The sequence below is a fragment of the Arvicanthis niloticus genome, chromosome 3, assembly GCF_011762505.2.
Source record: "Arvicanthis niloticus isolate mArvNil1 chromosome 3, mArvNil1.pat.X, whole genome shotgun sequence".
In the NCBI taxonomy this organism is placed as follows: domain Eukaryota; kingdom Metazoa; phylum Chordata; class Mammalia; order Rodentia; family Muridae; genus Arvicanthis; species Arvicanthis niloticus.
In genome coordinates this window covers 85,308,816-85,335,009 of record NC_047660.1, presented here as the reverse complement: position 1 = coordinate 85,335,009, position 26,194 = coordinate 85,308,816, and the positions used below count along the sequence as shown (strand labels likewise).

The following is a 26,194-nucleotide window of genomic DNA, read 5'->3' as shown; positions in this document are numbered from 1 at the left end:
GAAAAACAACTTGGCAACATCTATCCCAACATGACAGAGCTTTGGACTCTTTCACACACAGTCTGGTTCCTGAAACTTCCTTGCATGAACATCCCTATGTATGCATGAAATGATTCATGCATAAGACTCAGGCATTATAGCACTGTGCAAAATCTAAACAGATGTTGAAGCAGGCCAACTGTCACCAGTGACTGGTTAAGTAAAGTACAGTTATTCTTACACCAGGTCTGCTGTGGCTAGAAATAGAAATAAAGCAGTATCCCATGTACTGAGGAAGTAAGATTCATTGTGATTACAGGTCTCAAATACATTGCTAAGACAAAAAACCTACTGTGAAATACCCCACACTTCTTATCAAAATAGGGGAGACAAGCTAAAGCTAGAATGAGCTTTCCTGTGTGAGAGAAACTTTAGAATAGTCAGGGGTATGGAGGATAGAGAGGCTGGGGCACTGGCACAGATGGGAGACAAGATAGAATTACTGCTGGATACATTTACAACTATGCACAAGTAGATGTATACACACAGTCACAGGCGATTGCAACAACAGTCCTAAATATTTAAAAAACAAGTAAATGAAGACTCAGTGTGGGAAAAAGTCCAAGCATTCCCACTGGGATTCCCCACGAACAGCTTATTTTCTTTGGGAACGAAACGGATAAGTGGTCATAGCTGTAGAGTGCAGGACCCACTGTGTAAATGCACAAACAGCTAAAAAGGAATGTGGGTTTACAAAACTCTGACCACCAAGAGCAAACAAGGCTTTGCTTAAATAGACAAACACACAAGCAGCTTGGATCTGTAGCCTTTTAAACTCTTGACATGTTTGTTTCTTTTTCTTTTCAAATAAAAGCAGTCAAGTCTGTGGGTTAGAAATGGCAGTTATAGACATGGAGATGGAAGGAAGTAAGCCTGTTGTGGCCAAAACATGAGTTTTGTAAATATTTCCACAACTTTTTTTTCTTCTAAAAGAAATAAATAAACCAACAAAAAACCCCGACTATTTTTAGAATAGCTTTAGGTTCACAGAAGAACTGAGAAGGAATGGAGGTTTTTCCCAGCACTCTCATGCCCAGCTTTCTCCTCCCAACAAAACAGCTTACCAGTTAACACCTGGAGAGCAGACTCACCAGGAACATCCACAGGCTAAAGGTAATGTTAAATAAGGTTCTATGGGTTGGACAATTATGTGTTTGCAGCATATCATATTATATCAAGTGGCTTCACAGCCCTAAGGGTCCTCTGGGTTTTGCCTGTTCACATCCTGCAGGTCCCAGAAACCTTGCTTTGACTGATTCCATAGTGTGCTGGTTCCAGGGCGTTGTAGGGATGGAAGCATATCATATGAAGCTTATTCATACTGGCTTTTTTCACTTAATAACAGTCACTTAAAGCTTCTTTCTCCATGTCTTTTTCTGGTTTGGTGGCTCTTATATGTATATTTCCAAATAATATTCCATTGTCTGGCTGTCTCATTGTTTACCCATCTATTTATCAAAATAATTACTGTGTCTGAGTTTATGAATGTCTTGGTTAGGGTTTTATTGCTGTGAAGAAACACCATGACCAAGGCAACTTTTATAAAGGCAAACATTTAATTGGGGCTGGCTTACAGTTTCAGCATTACAATCATGGCAGGAAGCATGGCAGCATGCAGGAAGACATGGTGCTGGAAAAGCCAAGAGTTCTACATCTTGACCAGAAAGAAGCCTGGAGGAGACTGGATTCCGTACTGGGTGGAACTTGAGCATATATATGAAAGCCCTCCTCTAGTGACACACTTCCTCCATCAAGGCCATGCCTACTCCAACAAGGCCACACCTCCTAGTAGTGCCACTCCCTATGGACCAAGCAGTTAAAACACATGAGTCTATGGGGGCAGTCCCCATTCAGACCATTAGGCATAAAGCTGCTATGAACTGGGTTTTATAAGAATAGAAGATTTAACACTATATTTTATACATCTTTAAGAAATTGCATTAAATCTCAATCTGACACCTTTATTTTTATTTAGCCTGTATTTGTATATCTTCCAACAAGGAGATAAGCTATAGTTTACACAGCTGTTCTCTAGCACATGAACAACTGATTCATTTTCTAACACATTTGTTCTGAATAGTTTCCCATTCTTAAGCTGTCAGTTTTAAGTTTGAATCTGAAACCTGGAATTTCCATGTTAGAGGCCATCTTCATACCTGTTGTCAAAGCAATTGCCAACAAGCTAGTGCTGGTTTATGGCTGTCTTGTCAGTGAAGAACTGACCCATGTCATTGTCTTACCACTAAGTTTATCAGTTAGAGAAGAAACATAGGACCCTCTCTGGTTGTGTGTCTTTGATTGGCACAGAGGATGGCCATGGCCTGTGTCTGTCTCCCTGATTTCTCATACTAATTATTTACTTAAAGCCATAGACTTTTTACATAGGTTTGCATAGTTCTCTTCCACCAAACTGACACATTTATTGCAATATTTTTTCCAATCTTTGTGGTGGTTTGAATATGCTTAGCCCAGAAAGTGGCACCATTAAGAGGTGTGGCCTTGCTGGAGGACACGTGCCACTGTGGGCATAGGCTTTAAGATCCTCTTCCTAGCTGCCTGGAAGCCAGTCTTTCTAGTGACCTTCAGATGAAGATGTAGAACTCTCAGCTCCTTCTGCACCATGCTGGCCTGGATGCTGCCATCCTCCCACCTTGATGATACTGGACTAAACCTCTGAACCTGTAAGCTAGTCCCAGTTAAATGTCCTTATAGGAGTTGCCTTGGCCACAGTGTTCACAGCAGTAAAACCCTAAGGCACCCTTTAATCCTGGACTTACATAGTTCACAGTTTTCTTCTCTTTCTGCTGATATCCTTTGACAGTGTTTCCATTTTGTCTCTGAACTCAGATAGTATCCCTAAGACACCTCTCACATAGGAGAATTAAATGTTTCCACTTTCTCTTCCTTTTACTTGGACTTAATTCTTTTGCTCTTTCATGCATGATTAAAGTTTCTGTAACATCATTTCTATGAACACATGCTACTATGCCCAGGGGTTTTAGAAAACTGCAAAGGATCTGTCTTGTCACCAGCATTTTCCTCCAAAACAGCAAGGCTGCATCCCACTAAATTTAGTTCTAATTCATAGTTCAACAAGATTCCAAGCACACAGTGCAGACCATACTTTTATCTCTGAATTCTGTTTCTTCCATGGAGCCAAGCCTGGGAAGACTTTTCAACTATGAAAACCCACCTTATGATTAACTTACAAGAAAAGTTATGCTACATCTTGAATGGGAACAGGGTTCCAGTTTTTCTGTGACACAAAATGTTGGTGGCAGTCAAACCAAAAAAGATGGAAAGCCAGGCCTGGAAACTCCCTCTAAATTAGAGGGCAGTGCAATCTGAGAGACGTGCTGTTTGTGGGGAGCTTGTTGTTAAATGGGGATGTTTTCCTGGCTCCAGCATGGGAGAGGCAGGAGGCAACACATGTGGTATGAGAGTCTTGTCAGAGGTACCATGGTCCCTGCCTGGTCACCTCCTGAAGTCTCTGTCCCACAAGGGCAAAGAACTACTGCTTTGGAACTGGCAGAATCTTGGTTTAGTGAACAGATGTTAGAAACGAGGCAGAAGATGACACTGTAGCTGCAGAAGTGATTCGAGATAAGTCAATCATTTCCATGGGCCTCTACCCTTCAGTCTATAAAATGGATGACCAGTCCACGCCAGCTGTCTCACAGCTATTATAATGTCAGATGGAGTAGTGTGGGCCATTGTATCAATTGCTTTTCTGGTTGTGACAGGAACAGTTTGAGAGAGGTAGGATATGTTATAGCTCAAGGTGCAAAACAGTCCATACCACAGTGGGCCAGGAAGCAGGGTGGGGATGGTGTGAAGAAGTGAGGTGGCTTGTGCTCCAATCTCCTTTGTTCCCTTTTATTCAGTCCAGACCCCCAGTCCATGGGATGGTCCTGTGTGCACTCACCGCCAGTCTTTCTCTTCAGATACTCCCCCAGCTTGGTCAAGCTGACAACATTAGCCATCATAGGCATACAAAGGCTACATACCTCAAACAGGAATCCAGTACATGCATCTCACAGCACCTCATTGAAAATATGATGTTGCCACTAGAGTGGCATGTCATGGTGCTCACATTTCAGCCCCGAGGGAAGGACTGCAACTTTCAACTTGAACACCAATCAGAAACTTTTCTGCCCAGCCTAGTATGCCATGCCCTGCTCTGACACATGCTCTCCCACAATCATAATGGTATCCAATGCAATGTAGGACAGACCAAGCTGGTAAGGAGAAAAAGACTGATCCACCGACTAATGCACTGCCTCCCCAAGAGGCCAATAAACTTGTGACCTTGATTTTGCAGGGCTTTGGACAAATCCTTGGTAAACTTTCTTTTATTTGCCTTTCAGAAAACAAAGTTAGTAGTAATTGCTGTGTCTGTGTTTGTTTGGTGCAAGCCACTGGATAAAGGACATGGTACCTGGAATCTTCATCCCTCTAAGATAAGTAATCTAAATTTTACAAAGGCCTAGGCCCTTCCCAAGGAAGGGATGTAGAATTCAGTCCAGATTGTCCTAACTCACTAGCCCTGAAACAAGGACCTTGGGACCAGCCTGGACAAGAAAGAACTAGAAGAAAATGAAGACAAAAAGCTGCTCCTTGAGCCAGCTCTGAGATAAAGCCAGCTCCTTAAAAAGCTGGTACCAGAAGGTGGCATCCATTCTGGTATGTTTTATGTTTGTACTAGATTGAGTATGGCTGCTCAAACTTCTTCCCTGATAGAAGGATCAGCATGAGTGCTGGAGTCTTAGGAACTGGAACTGTGCCTGGTGCCCAAGACCAAAAACTGTTCCCGCCCAAGAATGGGTAGAGGAGGACAACTTGTTCCTGAAAATTGCCTGGAATGAGTGATGTCACATACCAAAATAGTGTACATGGTGGAAATTCTGTGTCACTGCTTGAGAGCTAGGAGGATTTTGGAGAACAGAGAGGAAGGAGGAAAAAAAACCTACCATACACCAAGCTGATTTCACCAGAGACCATAATTACAGCTAAACCTTCTACACCCAACCACAGCCTCCATTGCTAACTAAATGTGACATCAAATCACAGTTGTGATCCACAACATGGGTCACTTTTAGTTGCCCTGGCCACCAAATGTTAATCCTGATACCGGCCACTATGAGACCTGCTAGCACTGGGAACTGAGGAGCTCCCATGAAACCCCCACTACAGATGCCTAGCGATAAGATACTTTTGGTTCAAGACCATCTTCCTGTAGGACCTGACCATTGTGAAACCTATGTTCCTTGGGATCCATCATTCCTAGTCTTTATTGAATGAGCAGGTATTTCTCATCCCTGGGTAGAGATGTCTATCACGTGTTACATGGAGATTTTGTTATCATCTGAAATAAGACAGCTAGAGACCAAAGATCTGGACACAGAGAGCCCTTAGCAAGTGGGACTCAAGGAGCAATGTTGCCTGGGCCCTGCTAGCATCCTTCTGGGTCTCCTGAGTGCTTCTTACTTCACAGCATGGTAGAAGGTTTTACTTTAACTGATATGTCCAAAAGTGTCCACCTCTTTCATTTCTCGTCCTGATGAGCTGACGCACAACTTGTATCACAGGAAAGACCTATCTGTTCCTTTACAACTGGATCTCTGCTCATCTCTTCAAGGCTGTAAGCATCCCACAGATACTACATGTACCATGAAATCTTCATTGTAGAATCTTGATGAACTGTTAGTTTCTGTAGCTACAGTGTCAACTTGCTTGTTACCTTTAGAACAATAATACATATTAGTGACTACAGGAGCATTCCTTTCTCAATGTCAGCTACCACAGATAAAGTCCAAGAGGTCATGTAAATGGGACAACTTTTCAGATATCTCACCCTAGGCTCCAGAGCCCTCAACTGGTACTAAAATACACAAGGTCAATTGACATTGTGCTACTTAGTGGAGCCAGGAGCTTCTTAGAGGTTGTGTAACTTCACTTTTAAGATAGGTAAATAGCGTCACCCTGCCATGGTCTTTTACCACGACACTCCTAGCATCTCCCATTATGTCTAGCTCATGACAATCATTTAACAATCACCATCAATAACTATCTTCAGGGGCTGGAGAGATGGCTCAGTGATTAAGAGCACTGACTGCTCTTCCAAAGGTCCTGAGTTCAATTCCCAGCAACCACATGGTGGCTCACAACCATCTGTAATGGATCTGATGCCCTCTTCTGGTGTGTCTGAATATACCTACAGTGTTACTCATATAAAATAAATAAATCTTAAAAAAAAATAACTATCTTCAGTGTCAATGTCCTAACTATATACTTAGTGTGGAATCTGTTCTCAATGCATGAGTTAGGAGTAAGGCAAGTTGTGTTCTGTATGTGCTAAGCTGCAGCCAGTGTCTAGAAAGGGCTGTCAGGGTCCGGCAGCCACAGTTCACTAGCTTTTTTGTTTCTGCTCTCCTGGTGACCTATTTGTGAGCATATAGGTGCTCAGAAGCACTAAGATAACATCTGCTCCCTTGTGAGCTGGTTTCCAAAGCCTTTCCCCATGGACAGCTTCCCCAAGACCATTCACTAGTGGATTACACCATCCAAGTTCACTGTTAGCCCAACGTACAAAGTGATCCTAGGGCCACTGAGCCCATCTTGCTCTCTGTCAGCTCCCTCGCCACCTACCTGTTTATGAAAACTGCAACATAGGCTTTGTCAGACCAATACTTTTTGTTTGACCATAAAACGTCAGAGTGCTAACTTATAAGATCTTAGAGACTCTGAAATTGCACCTCTGCCTCATTGAGACCCTGGCATGTTACTTATTGAGTAAATTCCTTGCTTTCATTGTCAGGGGATGTTTTAAAAAAATTTTCTGATGGTTCAAAGAAATATGGACAATACATTAAATGAAACTCAAGATAACCATGGACTGTGACTCCAACACATCCCAATTACAGTTTATGAACACTACACACTTGAAGAAAGGCTGGCTCAGGAGACATGATGCCACCATCCTGTGTCTTCATTGGGAGCGTACACTGTCTTATACACAGGACATGACCAACCTAGGAACTGCCTTTATACCCAACTCTCTCTCTCTAGACAGCTTTTTAAATTTGGCCAGCACCCAAGAAGCATCACAACTCTGAGAAATTGCAGAACTGTGTTTTAAAGCTGTTTGGGGTGGGGGGACTTTTAGAGCCATTTCACAGGAGCTGCTACTCTCACTGTTGACCTTTCAGGGGAAGGCATGGTAAAAACTCCACAGAATTTTAAAATGCTTGCTTTGTTTTGGGACATCTGCTTCCTAAGGACATTCAGTCAGGGGAAAGGAAGAATCCATGAGTCCTAAAGGCCAACACCACACCTCCCAGACCACAGCAGCTTCTTGCCTCAGGGCAGGACACAGTCATGATAATAAACTTTACTTTTCTTCTTTGAACTTCTCTTAGCAAGTCATGGAACAGCTTAGAGTTTCCATCTTGCCCCGGTCACTTGGCAAGGCCCCTTTCCCTATGAACCCATTGTCCTCAGAACCAGCATGTGCCCTCTTTCTGAGGGTCCCTCCCTGCCTAAGGGTTTCCTCTCCTGGCTCATGGCCCTGGTCTGGTGATTTCTGCCATTTTCCCATTAGAAGGGAGTGATCAGAGGACAAAAAAGGACATTGAACATGTCCCAACTTGAGACCCAGGGCCCAGTTACCACAGCAGCAACCAAAGAGGGCACCAGGACTCTGCTCTTTGTCATGAAAAGGATGGGCTTAAGTACCTGGGCCCAGGACACAGTCAGCTCAAAGCCAAAGTGAAGGAAGGAACTGAGTTGTTCTCCAGCCAGGCACTGCAGAAGTGGATCAGGACCACATGAGGTCACCTTAGGCTCTGATCAGGAGGATGAGTGCTCCCTGGCAGATGGGTGGTAAGGCTTTGGCCCCATCATGGTTTCAGGTTGAAGGAGGAAAATGTTTTTTACAAACACATACATATAGTTGGTTCAGCAGAAAGCATTCCATGGTGAACACTTTGGGCTTGGCATCTACTACATCACTGGAAGCTCCCAGTGTGGCTGTCACAGAGGCAGAAATGACATTTGGGTAGAACTCTATGACTGTGGTAGTTTGAATGAAAATGGCGCCATGGGCTTATAGAGATTGGCACTATTGAAAGGTGTGGCTTTGTTGGAGAAAATGTGTCACTAGGGGTAAGCTTTAAGGTTTCAGATGCTCAAGCTAGGCGCAGTGTGTCTCAGATATAGAACTCTCAAGATATAGAACTCAAGATATAGATCAAGATATAGAACTCTCAGCCATCGCCCCAATATCATGGCTGCTTGCAAGCTGCCACGCTTGCCACCATGCTTCTTGCCATGTTGAGAATGGACTAAACCTCTGAACTGTAAGCCAGCCCCAATTAAATGTTTTCTTTATAAGAGTTGCTATGGTCATGGTGTCTATTCACAGCAATAGAAACCCTAAAACAATGACCCTGACCTTAGGGTTATAGTTTAGATCTTAAAAGTCATCTGGAGGTCATGAATTAAGTCTTGGTCACCAGTCTATGGTACCATCAAGATGTGGTAAAAACTTTGAGAGGCAGAGTCTAGTTGGGAAGAAATTAGGTCATTGGGGACACACCCATAAAGAAGACATTGGGATCCTATCATGGCTTAAAGGTGAAATGTCCTTTACAGCTATAAGTTTGAACATTTTGTCTCCAGTTTGTTGGCTCTGCTAAAGAAGGCTATGGAGGTGAGGGCTTCCTGGAAAATGTACATCACTGGGGGCAGGCTTTGAGGTTTAACTTTCTCTTCTCTCTCTCTGCCTTTGGATTGCTGGTCCAATGTGACAGGCTGGACACATGCCTCGGCTACCATACTTTCCCCAGGAGGACTGTGTCCTCTCTAGACTGTACACCAAAGTAACACTTTCTCCTCTAAGTTGCTTTTGTTGGTTATTTTACCAAACCAAACCCAACAGATAAACTAAGAGTCCCCCTACTCCACCCTGCTCTCTTCGCATCCTTGCCACCATGGGATGAGAAGGTATGCTCTTCCATAGTCTCCTGCCATGATGTGCTGCCTTGTCACAGACCCCAAGGCAAAAATGAACCTTTCCCCATCTTAAGTTGACTTTCTCAAGTATTGTGCCACAGCAATGGAAACATAACTAACACACTTGTATATTCTAGGGCTAAGGAAGACCAAACTCCAGTCCACCAAGCAAGAATGACATCCTTGCTGTACTTCTTGACCCAGTAGCCACCAGCTTTGAATGTGACTGCTGTGTGGGGAGGATGAGGAGGAGTAGAGAGAAGGACCCAAGACAGAAGGAGGCACAAGCTCTCCATGAAGCAGAACCAGGTATACCAGGATGAGGAGAGACTGATAGGCTGGCCTTTTGCAGTCATGACCGCTCCCACAATAACATACCTCCTTCCAAATGACACATCTGCTTCACCCTAGTCCTGGAGCATGAGGAGGCATGGTTTTAAGAAAGAAACAAGCAGCTTTGTTGAAGCATAGTTAATGTCCAGTACAATCTGTAGCTCATAATAAACAATCCCATGCAGTTTTATAAACCTATGAAGTTGCACAATCATCAGCACAATACATATTTAGGACATTGCACTCACAGGCCCCAAAGTTCTACACTTAGTCCATACTACATTAATCACAGCCACAATTAATCCCCATGCTCAACCTCAGCTATAAGCAACCATTACTCTATTTTCTGTCTCCATAAATCTCCCATTTCTAAGCATTTTATTAAAATAGCACACAATTGTAAATTTTGCACCTGGTTTCTTTCACTTTGTGGTGTTTTGAGAAAGGCCTGTTTCTGGTCTGATTTGTGGCCAACTGGAAGTTTATCAGATGGATCTGCTCTGTTTTGTTTACTCTCTCACCAGCTGATGAATACATTTGGATCACCTCCAGTTTCTGGTTATTATGAATAGAGCAGTTGTGAGTAATTCCATGCAGATCTTTGTGTAGGTATACACTTGGGTAGATCCCTACGAGTACAGTCTGCGGGTCATATTAAGAATCACACCTTCAGAAACTACCAAACTATGTTGCCCAGTGGCTGCTCCAGTGAGCACTGTACATGATGCAGTTTCTGCGTATCCATGCCAACCCTTGGCATCCTCTGTCTCTTGGATTGTGGGCATTATGGTAGGGGTATGCTGGAATTACATTGGTATTTAATTTGCATCTCTCTAATTAATGACTAAAGATATTGGGCATGTTTCCACATCCTTATGAGCTGCTGGTACATCTTTAGGGAAATACCTGTTCAGATCACTCTTGCCTGTTTTAACTGTGCTATTTGTCATCTTATCATCTAGTTGGAAGAACCCTGTATCTGGAAACATGTTGCTCATCACTTATTGGATGTGCAAACATGTCCTCTTATTTGGTGGCTTATCTTTTCATCTTTATAATTGCTTCTAAATTTTTATCATTTATGAATTTTGCACAGTGTCACTTACCCAATTCAAGGACACAACCATTTTCTCTTATTTTCTTTGAGAAATTTCATAGTTTTAATTATTATATCTAGACCAAGACTCCTTAATTATTTTGACGATGTAATTAAATTTAATTATGTTGGTACCAATGCTGTGAGAAAAAGTGCCTCAGTTTATGTTTCTGCCTGCGGTTGTCTATAAAACACACACCACTTGATGAAAAGTATATGCCTTCTATTTAGAATTGATCTGGACCCTGTCAGAGCTCAACATGTCAGATTACACATAGAGGATCCTTCTGCATCCCATGTATCCTCTGACCTGTGTACTGCATATGCTCACCTGATTGCTGTATCTATTTGCACTGGTCCCTTGTTGTTGAGACTCTGCTTATAGCTTTAAACAAAATGAATGGTGTCTCATTTTGTCCATGGTTAGAGATTGTACTGTTGTTATTTCTCTGTAGCTTTCAATTTTGACTCACTGTAGTCAAGCATTATACTGTATGACTCCATTTTTAAAATAAATTTGTTGAAGTTTGTCTCATAACCTAGCATATATCTTGGTGAATGTTTTATGGAGCCATGAAAAAAGAAAGTATTCTCCCATAGGCTGGCTGTTTGAGATGGACCAACTGGGTCAAGTTGGTTGACTGTATTATTTATGTCTTCAGTAACTTTGTAGGTTAGGGACCTAAGCCAAGCCTATGGGTTGCTAAAAATCACCATGGATTTTTTTTCAACTTCCCTAAGCTCTTCAGATTTGGCTTTCTGAGTTCTGTGTCTCTGTTGTTTGATGCATATACAATTTAGGACTGTTGTTTTCCCAGCAGTGACTCATTTTCTCATCTAATGTTCCATCCAGTCCCTAGTAAGCATTTTTCTTTGTGTTCTACTTTAAGAGACATATGGTATATACACAGACTGTCTACTGTATGGCATCTCTTCTTCCATCCATTTGGTTCACCCTACCTATGTCATTTTTATGAAGTGAGTTTCTATTAAATACAGTTGGGACACATATTGTCTACTATGCCAGGCTCTGTGATTCAACTGTTATATTTAGACCAATTTAAGATAGGTGGTATGAAAGTAGTTTGTTATTTATTCTCTTCTCATTTCCTATGATTCCTGTTCTATTTTTTATGTGACTTGAATGTATTTAAAAGATTATATTGATTTTTATATAGCTATTTTTTAGTGTTGTAGATAATGTTATTTTAATAGTTGCTTTGGAATTATAATATACATGTGTGATGGTAGTTTGTTGGCATGCTTTCTACTTTTGGAAAGAACTTCCTTTTGTTGGGTGGTGTTTTTATTTACCATTTGCTTTCAATGAATTTCAATGAATTTGAGTATCTTAAAACCACTATATTCCCAATGAAGTCTGTCAGCAGGTAAAGTAGAGCATGGTTCAAGTCATCACTCATGGAAAAAAAATTAGAAGTGTTAGTGGTTCAAATGAATAGAGGTGGCTCATATCAGTCATAAGTTCCCACATGGCCCCACAGGACACTTTTCAAGCTCCTAAAAAGATACAGGTTGGACCAATATGAACACCATGCTATCTGGACCTTGTGGGGATCATAAATGGTATGAGTACCATTCACACACGGAAACGTACACAGAACATACATTGTTTGGCTTCCTTGTGACCAACACCTCTTAGTAAGAATATTTATTTAGTCAATGTATTGGTAGTAGGCAAAGAACATAAACTATCAAAACATTTTATTTGAAACAACAAAGAAAATATTCTTACCTGTTCTGAGGGCATTTCACCAAATAATGTCTCACTGTGAAAGGAAAAAGAATAATTGTTGGTAAATATAGGTTAGTTTGACATTACCTGAAGGCAGGGATGCAGATCTTGATCAGGTATTGAGGCTGCACTAACCAACTCTCAGGACTTCTGGACTACAAGTTTTGGGGGAGGGATCCTGGCAAACATTTCAGAGGGTACCCCACTGATATATTATTCCAGTTATGGACTGTACCAGGTATGAAGCCACATGCCCAGCCAACATAACATTTATCTTTGGCCAAGACAACTTGAGTTGCATTCTACCCTGAAGAGTCCTGGAGTGGTGAGGTCCCCCAATGTGTGAGCACCACCTGAGTCATGAGGCCAGCCTTTGGAACCATATGGGACAGGCTATCTCTCTATAGAGTCTGCTTATTGTAAAATAGGCTCGCATTCTCTGATTAATACTCTTTATGGTCTCAAAAGAGCTTCTTAATCAGATATGGTGGTACAAAACTTGGAGGCCTGAGGGCAGGGGATCCCAAGATCAAGACTAGCTTTGGGCTCTATATCATGACTCTGTTTCAAACAAACATAAAACAATAAGAATAGATCCTTAAGAAAACGGTCTTGGAACAAGATATCTTTCCACAATGGTTCTCCTTGAGGAAAAGTTCTATCTATAGTGGAAAAATTAGAATGCATGAACACTTAATCCAGAATGCATCTAATCTAAGACTTGAAGTTAAGGTCACCTCAGCAGAGGAGAGCTAAAACAGCCAGGGAAACCTTGAGTTTTGTGCTAAATGTTTATATAGCCAACTCCAACGAATCCCACCTTCTTGAATCTGTTCACACCTACGTAGGACACCTCCTACCTCATGCTAACTAGATCTTGGCCACAGGACTTCCTTGTAGGAGGAGCTAAAGTGGGAGGAATAAGAAGAGGAAGAGGAGGAGTGAGGAGAGGAAAAGGAAGAGGAGGAGCTAGGGAGAGAGAGAGATGTAGAAGCAATGGAGAGCCATGCAGGTATGAAGAGAAGTTGCGGGTAACAACTTTTATTTAGGTTAGCTAATTGGGAAACAACTCTCTTTGTATGCGCATATTGTTATTGAGCATTACCAAATGTATAAAGCTTTTGGATAATCTAAGCATTAGAATCTCATTTTTCTACTGGCCCACGTGGATGGCGGGATGGTCTGGGCAATGCCCAGCCTTGCAGAGACAACGTGGAAGATTGGCAAAGCCATCTCCCATGCTGGCATCTTGTGGGTCTGGCTGGCCATTTCTAGCTGTGGCATGCACGTGGTTTCTGGCCACGAAACATGGTGGCTGAGCTAGGTAGAGACACTGCAGCTTAGATAGTCAGCTTGATCAGAGACCGTTTTTAAATAATTACTACAACACTTCCTTGGATCCAAGAAACACTAGCCAATGTGCCACAAGCAGAGGCATAAAAAGAGCTGTGTTTTAGGCTTGTGACAGGCGACTCCTCTGCTGTCAATTATTCTGTGGGCCCACTGGAAGACAAGTCCCCACAGAGAAGGCAGTAAGCATTGTGGCTGAGGTCCCAGAGCAACCAGCCTCAACTGATCCACCATCTGACTACAGCTGTATGACTGACTGACTCTATCTGAGAGCAGCAGCAGAATTGCTCTGCTAAGCTCAGCCCCAACTGCTGACCTGTGGACAGTGAGCAGATAAAAACAGTTGCTTTGTGTGCTTGTGGTTTGGGTTATCTGTCACACAGTCAGCCAGTGCAAAGTCAGGATTGTCAGCATTGGAGAGCTAAAAGGACATATAAACAAGCTCTATGCTAATATCTAAACCCTTTGTTCATTCTATTTGTTGAATACCTACTGTGGGCTAGCTAGTCTATGGATACAGCAGTAGCAACCATAGTATATATGGAACAGTTCATATTTATGACAGTATTGTAAACTTCATATGGATCAACAGACTTTAATATTTGGTTTGTATATCCTAGGATGTTCTCAGAACAGTTTACAGGAATCACTTTCTGGGTTTTCTTGCAATATGCCTGAGATCTGACTATTGTGGATAGCCCTGGTGTTAATGCTAATTCTGCTTTCCCAGGAGGAGCTGCAGACAAGGAGTGAATCACAGGTGACTTCTTGTGAACCATCCACTAATGACTAAAGGAATCAATCACTGGGTGAGTAGGAGGAGGAAAAAGAGGAGGCAGGAAAGGGATCGGAGCTTTTGGACTGGGATAGTGAGAGGACAAGATGTAGCTACTAGTGTCTTCCAGTTTAGATGGTGAATCCGACAGGAGAGATAAGAGTTGTTTAAGTGGACAGAAAGGGGGAAATGCTGTGGATAGCCCTGGTATTGCTTGGATTTTGATGCTAATTCCACTTTCCCAGGAGGGGCTGCAGTTGAGGAGTGAATCATGTACTCAAGTGACTTCTTGTGAACCTCGAGATGAGAACAGGCTTGCCATTGCCTGTCAGTGCATGGCCAGCCAGCCTGCCGGTGCTGTGTCAACAATAGTGTGGGTTCAATTTTAATATTTCCCACAACATCTGACTATATTTATATGCATTTCCTTCTCTGTTAGCATGATTTTCTTCTAAAACCACTTTTTGTACTTCACAGAGCCAAGGCATGCTATCTACCCGTCAAGTCTACCATAGAGACTTGTTTTAGGGAGCAGCACACATGAGCTGACATGAAGCATTAGTGTCCGCTGAGACTTCCAATGGCTCACGGCTTAAGAGGTAAAAGTCATGAGGATACGATTCCAACATTTTGCTTCCAATAAGGATTGGATAATGACCTAATCCAGGTGTCAAATGGCAACATATTAAACCACATCTTTGATGATAGATCATTATTTAACTCTTAACATATATAATTCGAAAGCTGTGCATGATATTGGATAATATATGAAAACTCTATCTATTCTTGCCTTCTTTTGTATTGAAGATGAAATTACTAAGCTCACATTTATTAACAAAACAGAAATTGGATTGACGGGAACTATACCCCTAAGCAAAGTCTGAGTTCTCATCCTCTCATCTACATGTAGGGATATATAATGTAAAAGCAAAAGTCTATATCAATAGACCTACACTTCCAATAAAATTTTACTTTATGCTTATTAATATTTAATCTAAATAAATCATCTCTCCGTGTTATTGTTCATTCTATAGTAATCTTTCAAAATATTGTTAATTGCAACGTCTTGAAAATTTGATGTTATAACAATATTTTAACACCTATATACAGAGACAGGGGAATGGAGAAGTAATGGACTTGAACTTGTGTGCATGTACACATGCATGCAGGTAAGCACAATTGTTGCTCGATGCAATAGCTGTGGGAAGTTAGGATAAAATTCCGGGGGGAAAGTGGATGAAGAGAAAGGAGAAGGAGAGGACAGAATGACATTCCTAATGGGGGAGGCTGCCCCTCCCCCCACCTCATGGTATGCTTATAATAACCGGGGATGGTGATCAAACCTGAGAACACAAAAGGGCGTGGTGAAGTCATATCATTTTAAGGTATCTACTTCTGCAGTGCTCTGGAAAGTGCCTCCTTTGAAACAATTTACATATGTAATGAAAACATTGAAGTGTCAACAACATATAAAATAAAAGACCAAAGTTACAGGGAAAAAGTATTTTAAGAATTATACATGCAAAAAAAAAATGTTCAAAGCCCACAACTCTGTCCTCCAATTAAAACTTTCCAATAACCTTTTAAAAACATTGTTGCTATGTGGTAATGAAAGACACTAAAGCACAGAGAGGGTAGTGTACTCATCCATAACCACACAGCAGGTGTTAGGGACTAAGCTGTGTCCTCCAAAATTTCTATATTAAAAATCCAATCCCCAGCACTTTGCAATGAGACTGTAATTGGATATAGGGTCTTAGAAAAGGTTTAGTTAAAATGAGGACATTAGGGTGTGTTCTAATACAACAGATTTGATTTCTGTATAACAAGGGGACCAGGTCACAAATGCAAACAGAAACCATATGAACCAGAGGGAGAGTTGCCGTACACAAGAGAAACCAGCCATGATATTACAGCACCTCCATCTCAACCTCCAGATCTTGTGACAGTGAAGCCAAGCAAGTCTGTCCTGTACTATAGCAACCCAAGCACAAGTGCTTCAGGGTCACACTGGCAGAGTGACCTGATTCAGAGCCCTCCATGTCTACTCTATACCATTCTCAGAGAAACTGAGAGCTGCTGTTACCTACACATAGACGTTGAGTCTCCCAGAACTTATGGCCTGTACATTGTGCTGCAGGGGAAGCTGGCAGAGCAGGCTGAGACCTAACAGAATACCAGGAGTTTCCCTATGTTTGTCGAAGTGCAGTCCAGGTTCATGGAAAGGAACAGGGTAGATGAAGCCCAGAAATAAAGAGACAGGAGAGAAGCTGGAGACCATCCTTCAGGGTTGGGGACTGGCTATGAAGAGCCACCAGCCTGGTGGGACATGCCAGTAATACGTTTTGGCAGATGACTGTGAGGTTTGTGCTGAGTGAATCCAGGGCCAACATTCCCACTGAGGAAGAGGGACCACCCAGGCCTACAAGTAACTCTGGACACTATAAGCTTCTGAGAAATGGATGTTCTTTGATCATTAGGTATTGGAGCATGCCAATCACATCTGAGTGGCCCCAGCTTAACCTGGACTCTGTAGAGGCAGAGCCCACACAGCAATGGTTCAAGAATGTTTGAGAGGCTGCCCAGTGAGTCAGGGCCATTCTAATTATGGTACTAGCTCTTGGCGTTAGGAGTCCACACAGAGAAGACGCCCAACAGGGGTGACTGATAGAATAGTCACTGCCTCCCAGCACCCAGTGTGTAGCATTGGTCCTCAGAGATAAAAACACAAGACACATGGTCTTGTTCTGGGTGATCTCTGAAGGTTCTGGAAGGAAGGTCAGTCTTTCTCACCCATCTTGATGACAGACTCCAGCCCTAGACTCTTGCTGCCACCCACCCTAATCCTCATTTTTAACTAGATCCTCAGCACTCAAAGCCATCACCCAGGCCTCCAAAAGTATGTCAGGCCTGAAGGCTGCAACTTCCCCAGATGGGACCATCACTGTTACTGCTTCTACTGGGAGTGGGAAGACAGGCTGAAAAAGCACACTCCCACCTCAGCAGCTCCAGTGCAGTGCCAGAGTCCAGGGTATGACTGATCTCTCTGTCTCTCTGTCTCTTTGTTTCTCTCTGTCTCTCTCTGTCTCTCTGTTTCTGTTTCTGTCTCTAACACACAGACACAGACACACACACACACACCTCCCTTGCACTCATTGTAGTCTCCCAGGACTTTCCAAGCCACTCGTTAGGCCTGTGAAAGTTTTAACTCAGGTCAAAGGAGCTCCCCTCTCACTGCAGCAGTCCCAAAGTGGGGTCTCCATAGTAATCAGGACTCTGTTTGCCTTGGAAGAGCCAATGCTATTGCAGGGTCCTCAGGAGTGGGTCAGCTACTCTGAGGTCCTCTATCTAAATGTTGCTGCAGGAATCAAGAAGCACTGTCAGGTAGGAGCAGCCTACAAACCTCAGTGCTCTGTGACCTCTACAGGAGGGGCTGCCTTCCTTAAACATGTATGCAAAAAGTCCAAGCAACACACTTGGAGGGGAAAACCTAAACACCAACAGGCTCTCAGTAGGACCTCTAGTAAGAATTGGACCCTCTTCAAACAAAGCACTATACTCAGTGTAGTATAGTGTAGTCACGAGGATGTAAATTTATTATAATTCAATGCATAGGATGTGAGACCGTTATTTTTTTTTAAAGTGCCTTAGAATTACAGAATCACTTGGACACATGTGGTATGGCCCACAGATGCTCAATAGTTCTCAATGAGAACTCCAGCCATTGACAGCAGCTAGCCCACAAGAGAGGCCACTTCCTGTGGTATGCCCTGGCCAAGTGGTTGTTATGGAAACAGCCCAGCACTCCAGACCCCCCAGAGTGTCAGTTATTCCTTAGCCCCCTGTGGTAACTGGACTGTACCCTTTCCTCCTCCCCAAGCTTCTGGTCCTGCAGTGGAGAGACAAGTATCCTGGGACCAATCACCATTGCTCTGCTTTCCCTTCCTCTCCATCAGGAAATGAACTCATGGGATTAGTATCCCAGAGAGCACTGGGACAGAAGCAAAGCCACACAAGGATTTGGACCCTGCTGGACTTGTCCACCAGTTTCTAAAAACTCGATATCCTTGAGCTCGGGGCACAGAGTATCAACACTGGAAATACTCTGCTCGGTGGCTTTAGTATTCAGGGGGACTCGAACAACCAGGGATGATGATGATTTCTCAGGGGATAACTCTGTGGTGCTGATGAGGGCTCTACCTGGCAAGCAGAGGACAGGAATGCTAGACAAGCGGTAATAACACGATCCACAAATGATTTGTTCCCGTTCAATGACCCTCTGGAATTTACACTGAGGAAGAAAGAATCCATTCATAAGAACCTAGGACTCAAGCTCACTTAATTTAAACACAGGGACTCCAAGTGTGGTTCCATTTTGACCTACAATGGATGTTACAAGGGCATGCAAAACAAGTGTGTGTACTTTGTTTTGTAATTTCCTGAAAACTCCTAAGTTGGGGCTTATGAGCAGCTCTACTCCCAGATTTTAAAGTCTCTCTGAATCCATCCATGCTTGCTTCTGTCACGTATATGTCAATTGTTGACCCTTACATAGCTGTGCAAAACGGCTAGAAGAACACTTGAAAGGGGGGATGGAGTTCCTGACTCCCAGCCTGCAGAGGGTTCAGCTCATTGACACTCAGCCTCATGTGCTCAGGTGGAACACCATGGAAGGAGCAGCAACTTCCTGAGACTACTCTTTAGTTCTTGGTGGACACAAAGCAGAGAACAAACAAGGACAGAGCCACTGACAAGGAAACCCAAAGAACCTGACCCTGGTGACCAACTTCCTTCAGCTATGTGCCACCTCCTGAAGTTCCTAGGACCTCCCAAAGTAGTCCTATCAGCTTGGGACACAGATTCAAACACATTAGCCTGTGGTGAGGACATCCTATGTTCAGACTATAGCACCATGTCTTCATACACACCCTATGTAGCCCTTGAGAGTCACCTACAAAGGATCACTGCCCTCTCTGAAACTCAGACATATAAAAAGATGTACTCCAGAACCACAGGAGCCAGGTAAGCCTTCTTGGGAAGAACCTCATCAATAACCTCCATGGAGAGTTGGAGGAAAGTCACTTCACAAAGGTCACCCTCGGATGTCTGTGGATTTTCTAGAATACAGCTATAGCCCTCTCCTCTGTCACTGCCTAGTTTAGGGCTATTCCCATGCACACTGTCTCATGGGAACTGTACAGGCTGCATAAGATGTGGAGGAGTAGAACCATATGCCTAGTCTACGGCAGGTGCTCAGACAATGCTCTTGACAGCTGGGTAGGGCTTCAGATGTGAAGCACAAGTGGTCATCCTGCAGCTCATCCTGGCAGGGGAGGGTGATGAGCCAGTTCTATAAGCCCCATTCCTTGAGGTCTCTCTGTGAGGTCTGGAGGGAGATGCCAGGTGCCCCTGTGTGTCCAGTCTGTCCTTCTTGGCATTTCTTTGATTCCAGAGTCCTGCCTCAAATCCCACAGAGTCTACAGCTCAAGTCTTCCCAAGCCCTGGTAGAGCTGCCCTTAGCACACACCCAGCCTAGAGATTACTAGCGCTGGTGCCTTCTAAGCTTCAACAGCTGGGAGCAGAGCAGCTGGAAAGCAAATCTATTTGTTCATCATCTGTGGAGCATCCATCATGAGCCAAATTCCAAGGAGGATCTGTCACATGGCCTCTGCCTCACACGGAGTTCTCTGGAAAAGAGGCAAAGGGCCAACACCCATGGGCAACATTTGCCACAAGCTCAGAGAAGCAGCTGAGGACTGTGAACTAGGGAAATGCTGGGATATCTTAATGGGGTGGCAGATGCCATGGGGGAAGGTACTCAAGGGCAGCATAGTGAAATGCAAGGCCGGAGGGAAGCATTTGGGCTCTAGTGGAGAGAAATCTGGCCTGTAGCCCTGGCTCCATTTCCAGGGCTGCATGTGCTATTCTCTGCTCCCTATCAACTGCACCCAACCCCTGGAAGCTGCTGATGGCACCTTTGTCTTCCATACTTGGTGGCTTGGGTTTGACATCAAAGAGAAGAAGCATCTAGGGACTGCAGTGCTGGAGGATGGAGGCAGTGCATGCAGGGTCCTTGAGCCAGCCCTCTTGTTGTACCAGCTGAACATTGAGTGAATTACTTCTGGACCACCTATCCTACAACAGTTCTGTAGTTTATTTTATTTATTTTATTTGTGATTGTTTTAGCTTCATGTATGTTCATATGTCCATGTTCATACCCAGTGCTGGAAGAGGCCCTGAGAGAGAGTCAGATTCCCCAGGACCAGAGTTAACGATAGTTGTGAACCATCATGTTGGTGGCAAAAAACTGAACCCAGATCCTCTGGAAGAGCAGCCAGTGTTCTTAACCTCTGAATCCCATGGCAACAGCAGCACTTACAGGTCCCAGAACCTTTCTTCATCGCCCCTTGAGCAACAGTTTCCCATAGGTACCAGTTCCTGGATGCACATCCTCCCTTCCTGGTTTCCTCAGTCTTGCCCACATCTCTGGGGAGGGTCTGTCCCCTTTGTAACTGTCATTCAGTTTCCCAGTTTAAAGGTCCCTGTGAGCATGAACAGAAGCTAACTCTTCCCTCATCCACACCCTCAAGCCTATAGTGACAATGATAATGACAGTGATTCACAGGTCACCATAAATGTGCTCAGGAGTTTGAGTGTCTCCTCTTTCCCAGCTCTCAGATGGGTACACTCTTGTCCCCCAAGTTTCGATGAAGAAGAAGAAAAGGGTCAGAGGTGAGATCCCTGGATGTTCTGTGAGGTGTCCTTGAAACTGGACTCAGTTTGTCTTGGTTATTTCTGAGAGTAACTATGTCTTCTCTCCACTACTTCTGGGGGATGGTGTGCAGGAGGAATACTCAGAGGGGGATTTAAAGAAAGAGAAGCTCAAGCAAACCTCGAAGAGTCAGCCAACACCCTAGAAGAAGGTTTGCTGAGCCATCTTTGGACAACAGAGCAGAGACGGACAGCTGGGCAGATTCTTAGAACTGCTAGACTTGGGAAACTGGGCTCTATAAGAGATATGGGCAGCTGTTAGAGTCAGATCGTTCATGGGGAGATGGGAGTCATAGACTGCAATGTCTGAGAAAGAAAGCACAAGGAGAGGGAACTGAGGACAGCCTCCAGGGATTCAGGGACTCTGGCAAGAAAGGGGTAGGCACTGGACAGAAAAAGAACAGAGAGGGACATCCCAAGTCTCACCTACCTGCCAAGAAGGTATTTGCAAGCCCCTTGGTTCAGAACTTTATCCCCCAAAGTCACTCTTTGAACCCAAATGCAAAGCAAAGATGCTCCAGCTACACCCTGCTCAGAACGACCACCACGATCATGGTTAAGAAACCCAAAGCCCCAAGATGGAAGAAGTGTGAGAAAAGGGAATTTAGCTGGTGTGGCAGTGGTCAGGTTATTTCAGCAACGCCTATAAGAAGCAAGTCTCCTCATTCCCTTTGCTTTCTGGCTCCAGGTAAACAACTGCTGACCCAGGATGCCTTCCCACCAAGGTGATACTTTGCCCAGCATCTTCCGTCTGTGTGTGGGTGGGTGGCTTCCCATTCCAGACATGACCTTATCTGTTTGCTTACCTCTTGATTTCCTCTTGTGAAACACAGACTGACAGACAATGACCAGGGTGAAGAGCAGAACGCTGAGGATCCCCACGCAGCACACAAGAACAGCATACACATAGAGATCTGAAAGGCACATTGGTATAAATGTTAGCTCAGAATGAACCACTAAAAGAACTTCAAACGCAAAAAGTGCACCAGAGGAAAACCTTCAGATCTAGTCTAAGATGCAGAGTGCCTGGACTTGTCATCAGAGGCATGCTCCCTACGAGTAAACCTTGAGGGCTAGGGGTACAGCTCAGAGGCTGGTCACCCACCCAGCATACATGTTCAGTCATTAGAGAAGGTAAGTTTGATTCGCTGTAAGTGAAAACTCATACTCTGTGAACAGTTGCACGAAGAAGGTAAAGAGTCAAGCTGCAGGTTGGGAAGGAGCATTTAAAGCCAGATACCCAAATGGAGTCATATCCAGAATATGTCAAAAACTCTCAAAAATAAGCTGTAAATGGTAAAAAGCCAAGAATCCTACCTGAAAAGTGGGGAAAACATGCAGAGACATTTCACCAGACAGTATGCATAGTGGTAAGTGCATACATATAGTGCATTCAACCTGCTTACTCATGAAAGATTTGTAAAGGGAAGCCAGAGTAAGACCATCCACATACCATTCAGAAGGCTGATGGGGATGTAGCTAAATGAGGTCACTCCAACTGGGCTAGTAGTGATGGGAAATGTATGAGCTATTTTGGAAATGAAAATACTCAATTCTTTTTTCAAGGTGTGTACGAGTGTGTGTGTGTGTGTGTGTGTGTGTGTGTGTGTGTGTGTGTACAAGTGCTTGTAGAGGTTAGATAAGGACATCTGATCCCCCAAGGCTGCAGGTGATTGTGAGCCATCTAATGTGAATGCTAGGAACTAAACTCTGGTTCTTTGCAATGGAACCAAGAGCCCTTAACCATTGAGCCATCTCTCCACCCATGAAATAATTGTTCAAGTCATCTACCACTGGCTAATTATTGTTCCTACATGTTTTCCTCATAACAAAAAATTCTATGATGAACATTCATAAATGTAAATCTTAGTTCATCTCACACATTACATTCTCAACATCTGAGCTTCTGGCAGAACCTCTGAGTTAACAGGAATACTAGCTGGCCAGCGTCCTCAGGCAGCCTGGTGTAGACTCCATGCCTGGAGTCAGGAAGATCTTTCATGTGCTTAGAATTGCCCAACATTTTTGTCTAAGCTAGACTGAGTAGATTTCTGATTCTGGCTACTTAGAATTTTGAACTAAAAATGAAGTGTAGCTGTTTCTCTGTGTCTTCAGTTTCCACATCCACAAATTGACTCAATCATGGATCAAAACTATTATTTAAAAAAAAAATGGGGGCTAGAGAAATGGTTCCGTGACTAAAAGGACTCATTGCTCCAAGCACAGAGGCTCTGGGGGCAGTGGACATGGCGCCACCCACCCATCGCAAGTGGGTCTTTATGCATGAATGGGAGTGGATGCACTCTCCTCTGCTCTTGGAGCCTTAGGATCCTTAAAATGTGTCACTTCCCAGGAAGAGAAAAACTGCACATCCATTTTTTCTCCACCATGCAGCAATCGAAACTGAGAAGTCCTCACTGTGTCCCCCATGCCAACCATTTCTTTTGCTACATAAAGAACGGCAAAACAGTGACCTTGCCGCTGACCCCAGTTTTCTCTATAGACAAAGGCTAACCAATGCCAGTCTCACAAAATCAGAAGCCTCCAGGGTCACTTTTTCACAGTGACAGTGCAGGCAAGTTGCACTGTGTTCTAGACACTGCTCTCAGGCTGGCCTGATGTCACCTTATCTTCATATCTGATCTATTTATAAAAAATGGCCCAAAAAGTTTCAAAACTCAAACCTAACCAAATAACACTGTCTGAAGAGTGGAATTAAACCTTTAGACCCAAACTCAACAAAACTTCTGCACTTAGCCAAATCTAAACACAGCTTTTAAATACCACATGGGAAGGAGGCTGGGGCTTAATGATAGTGTTCATAGCATGCATGAGGCCCTAGGTTAATTCTACAACACCCTGAATGAATGAATGAATGAATGAATGAAATCACATAGGACTGAGGATTTAGCTTCATGGTAAAGTACAAGCACAGCCTGTGTAAGGCACTGGACTTCATTCTGTCCAAATAAATAATAAAATGAATGAATAAATGCAAAGTAAATGACTATATAAATAACAAACATTATCTATACCCACACACTCAACAGCAATAGAAAACATCACGTTCTAGTCCCTAAATCTGTTTGTGATTTTGTCTTTTGCCACTGAATTACAAAAGACACCGCTGCCATTTTTAGACAGGCTGCAAAAAAAAAAAAAAAAAAAAAAAAAAAAAAAAAAAAAAAAAAAAATTCCAGGTCTCCCCAAAGCAGATGGTGAGGCCAGCAGGCTGCAGTGGCTGTGCACACCACAGGGAGGCCAACATGGGGTGACAATGTTACAGTGCCAGCTTCTGCCCATCCTCCCAGACTGCCAGCTGAGCCAGGCAGGACAAAAGTACCTGTTGCCTGGCAACTCAACAAAGTATTCAGAGCTGCTTTGAAATTGGGTGACCCCAACATTCCTTTGCACAACCAACCTCCCCTACCCACCACACACACCACAACAGCAGTCAAGAAAGCCAGGGTCAGTGTTCTATGTTTCCAGTTCAAAGGCAAGAGCCTAGGGAATAGCTGTTCCGGCAATAAAACTCTGTGTACTTCCACTATTTTCTAATGCAGTCTGTAATATCATCTTGCTCAGGGCAAAATACCTGAGTGATAGCCCTGTGGGATTTTAACTCACTCCAATATCTCATCAAGAGCCCTGACTATCAATGCTTGTTCTGTTGGGCAGGCACACAGCCAGGCCTAGCTAAGCCCCAGGAGGATGGATATCTGTCTATAACCCACACTAAAGCTCTTCTAATCAGGAACAAAAGGGCTGAAGGCCTGAGATCCTGTGCCAAAGAGTTTCATCTACACCCTTGACCTTGCCAGAGCTGTGGTGGGCTAAAAACACAGAACGCAAGGACATTGCTATTGCTGCTGCTGCTGCTGCTGCTGCTGCTGCCGCCAATAGCGTGACCACCACCACTGATTCCTTCAGCACAGGGAAAGAAGGCATGGAGACAGCTACCCTGGGGCCTTCAGGATGCATAGTGAGACTGCCAACTTCCAGTCTTTGACAGGACTTGATTGTCTCTGTTGAGAAGAAAGTCCATGCTGGGCCAGATCACACTTACCCTTAAGTTGGGATATAGCTTAGACTCAACATCTGTGGAATTATAAAATGTTGCCAATTATACAGTGTCTTAGAGATTCAACTCACTGCAAAGTATGTCAAGACTGACTGCTACAGTCCTTCCAAATGTATGAGGTCTTTTTTATTGTACTGTTGCAGTTTTAAAATATTGAATATGGTCTTTAGATCACTCCCATCAAAACCACCTCACGTTCCTGCGAGCATAATGCTTAATGTGATAGTAAATATCACAGAGGTAGAGCCAGGGCTCCCTCTGGCATGTTCTTCAGTGAACTTCCTTAGACAATCCTGCAGACATTTTCACCATTCCACGCCAGCACAGCGCCAGCGCTCCAGACTACATCGGAGACATAAGGTAAAGCTCAGCCAGGTTGCCTCAGTTTTACTCAATTGCAAGGAGAAGAGAAAACCTTGTTCCTTTTTCCCACAACTTCTCCCTATGGGGAAGAGAGCCACTTTTATCTCTGCCCAAGAGGAAGCCAAATGAGAGACAGAGGGAGAGGGAACCAGGGACTGCTTTGCTTGGAGAAAGTCATGAGATAAAGAAAAAGGCGACTATGAAGTGTAGAAGAAAAGTCCAAAATACAAAGATGCATTATTGGATAAAATGTGATCTGAAAAGAAAAAACTACTTACAACTATTAAATTAAACAGTAAGTCCTGGCCAACTGAGTGGTTACATTAAAGTGTATAGTTAGCCAATTCACATGCACAATTAGAATGGAACATCAGTTCATGTTCACAATTACAATGGAATGTGTCAAAGAGACATGGTGTCTTTAACATGCTACTGGAAAAGTAGCTTTGAATCCCTAGGCTTTCCCTGTAAGGCCAATTCCTCCTCCTGGTCCTCCTGGTCCTCCTGGTCCTCCTGGTCCTCCTGGTCCTCCTGGTCCTCCTGGTCCTCCTGCTCCTCTTCCTCCTCCTCCTCCTCCTCTTCCTCCTCCTGCTCCTCCTCCTGCTCCTCCTCCTCCTCCTC

At 43.7% G+C, this 26,194-nt stretch overlaps 1 protein-coding gene and 1 long non-coding RNA gene across 3 annotated transcripts in view; one reads left to right on the top strand and one right to left on the bottom strand.

Moving 5' to 3' along the window:
* Positions 1-26,194, bottom strand: part of Vstm4 (V-set and transmembrane domain containing 4) — an 85,124-nt gene that overhangs the window by 26,113 nt on the left and 32,817 nt on the right. Inside the window, exons 4-5 of the mRNA XM_034498606.2 lie at positions 21,936-22,043; positions 12,234-12,267 (exon numbers count right to left, since the gene is read on the bottom strand). Of these exons, the coding sequence (XP_034354497.1) occupies positions 12,234-12,267; positions 21,936-22,043 (142 nt within the window). The remainder of the gene's footprint in view (positions 1-12,233; positions 12,268-21,935; positions 22,044-26,194) is intronic.
* LOC143441768 (uncharacterized) lies at positions 946-15,280 on the top strand. 2 transcript variants are annotated; one of them, XR_013109442.1, is made up of 6 exons: positions 946-1,152; positions 4,407-4,722; positions 9,189-9,360; positions 14,314-14,392; positions 14,604-14,731; positions 14,836-15,280. It is a non-coding gene; the product is annotated as an uncharacterized LOC143441768 (long non-coding RNA). The 2 variants fall into 2 exon arrangements; XR_013109441.1 differs by having other exon boundaries at positions 14,604-15,280.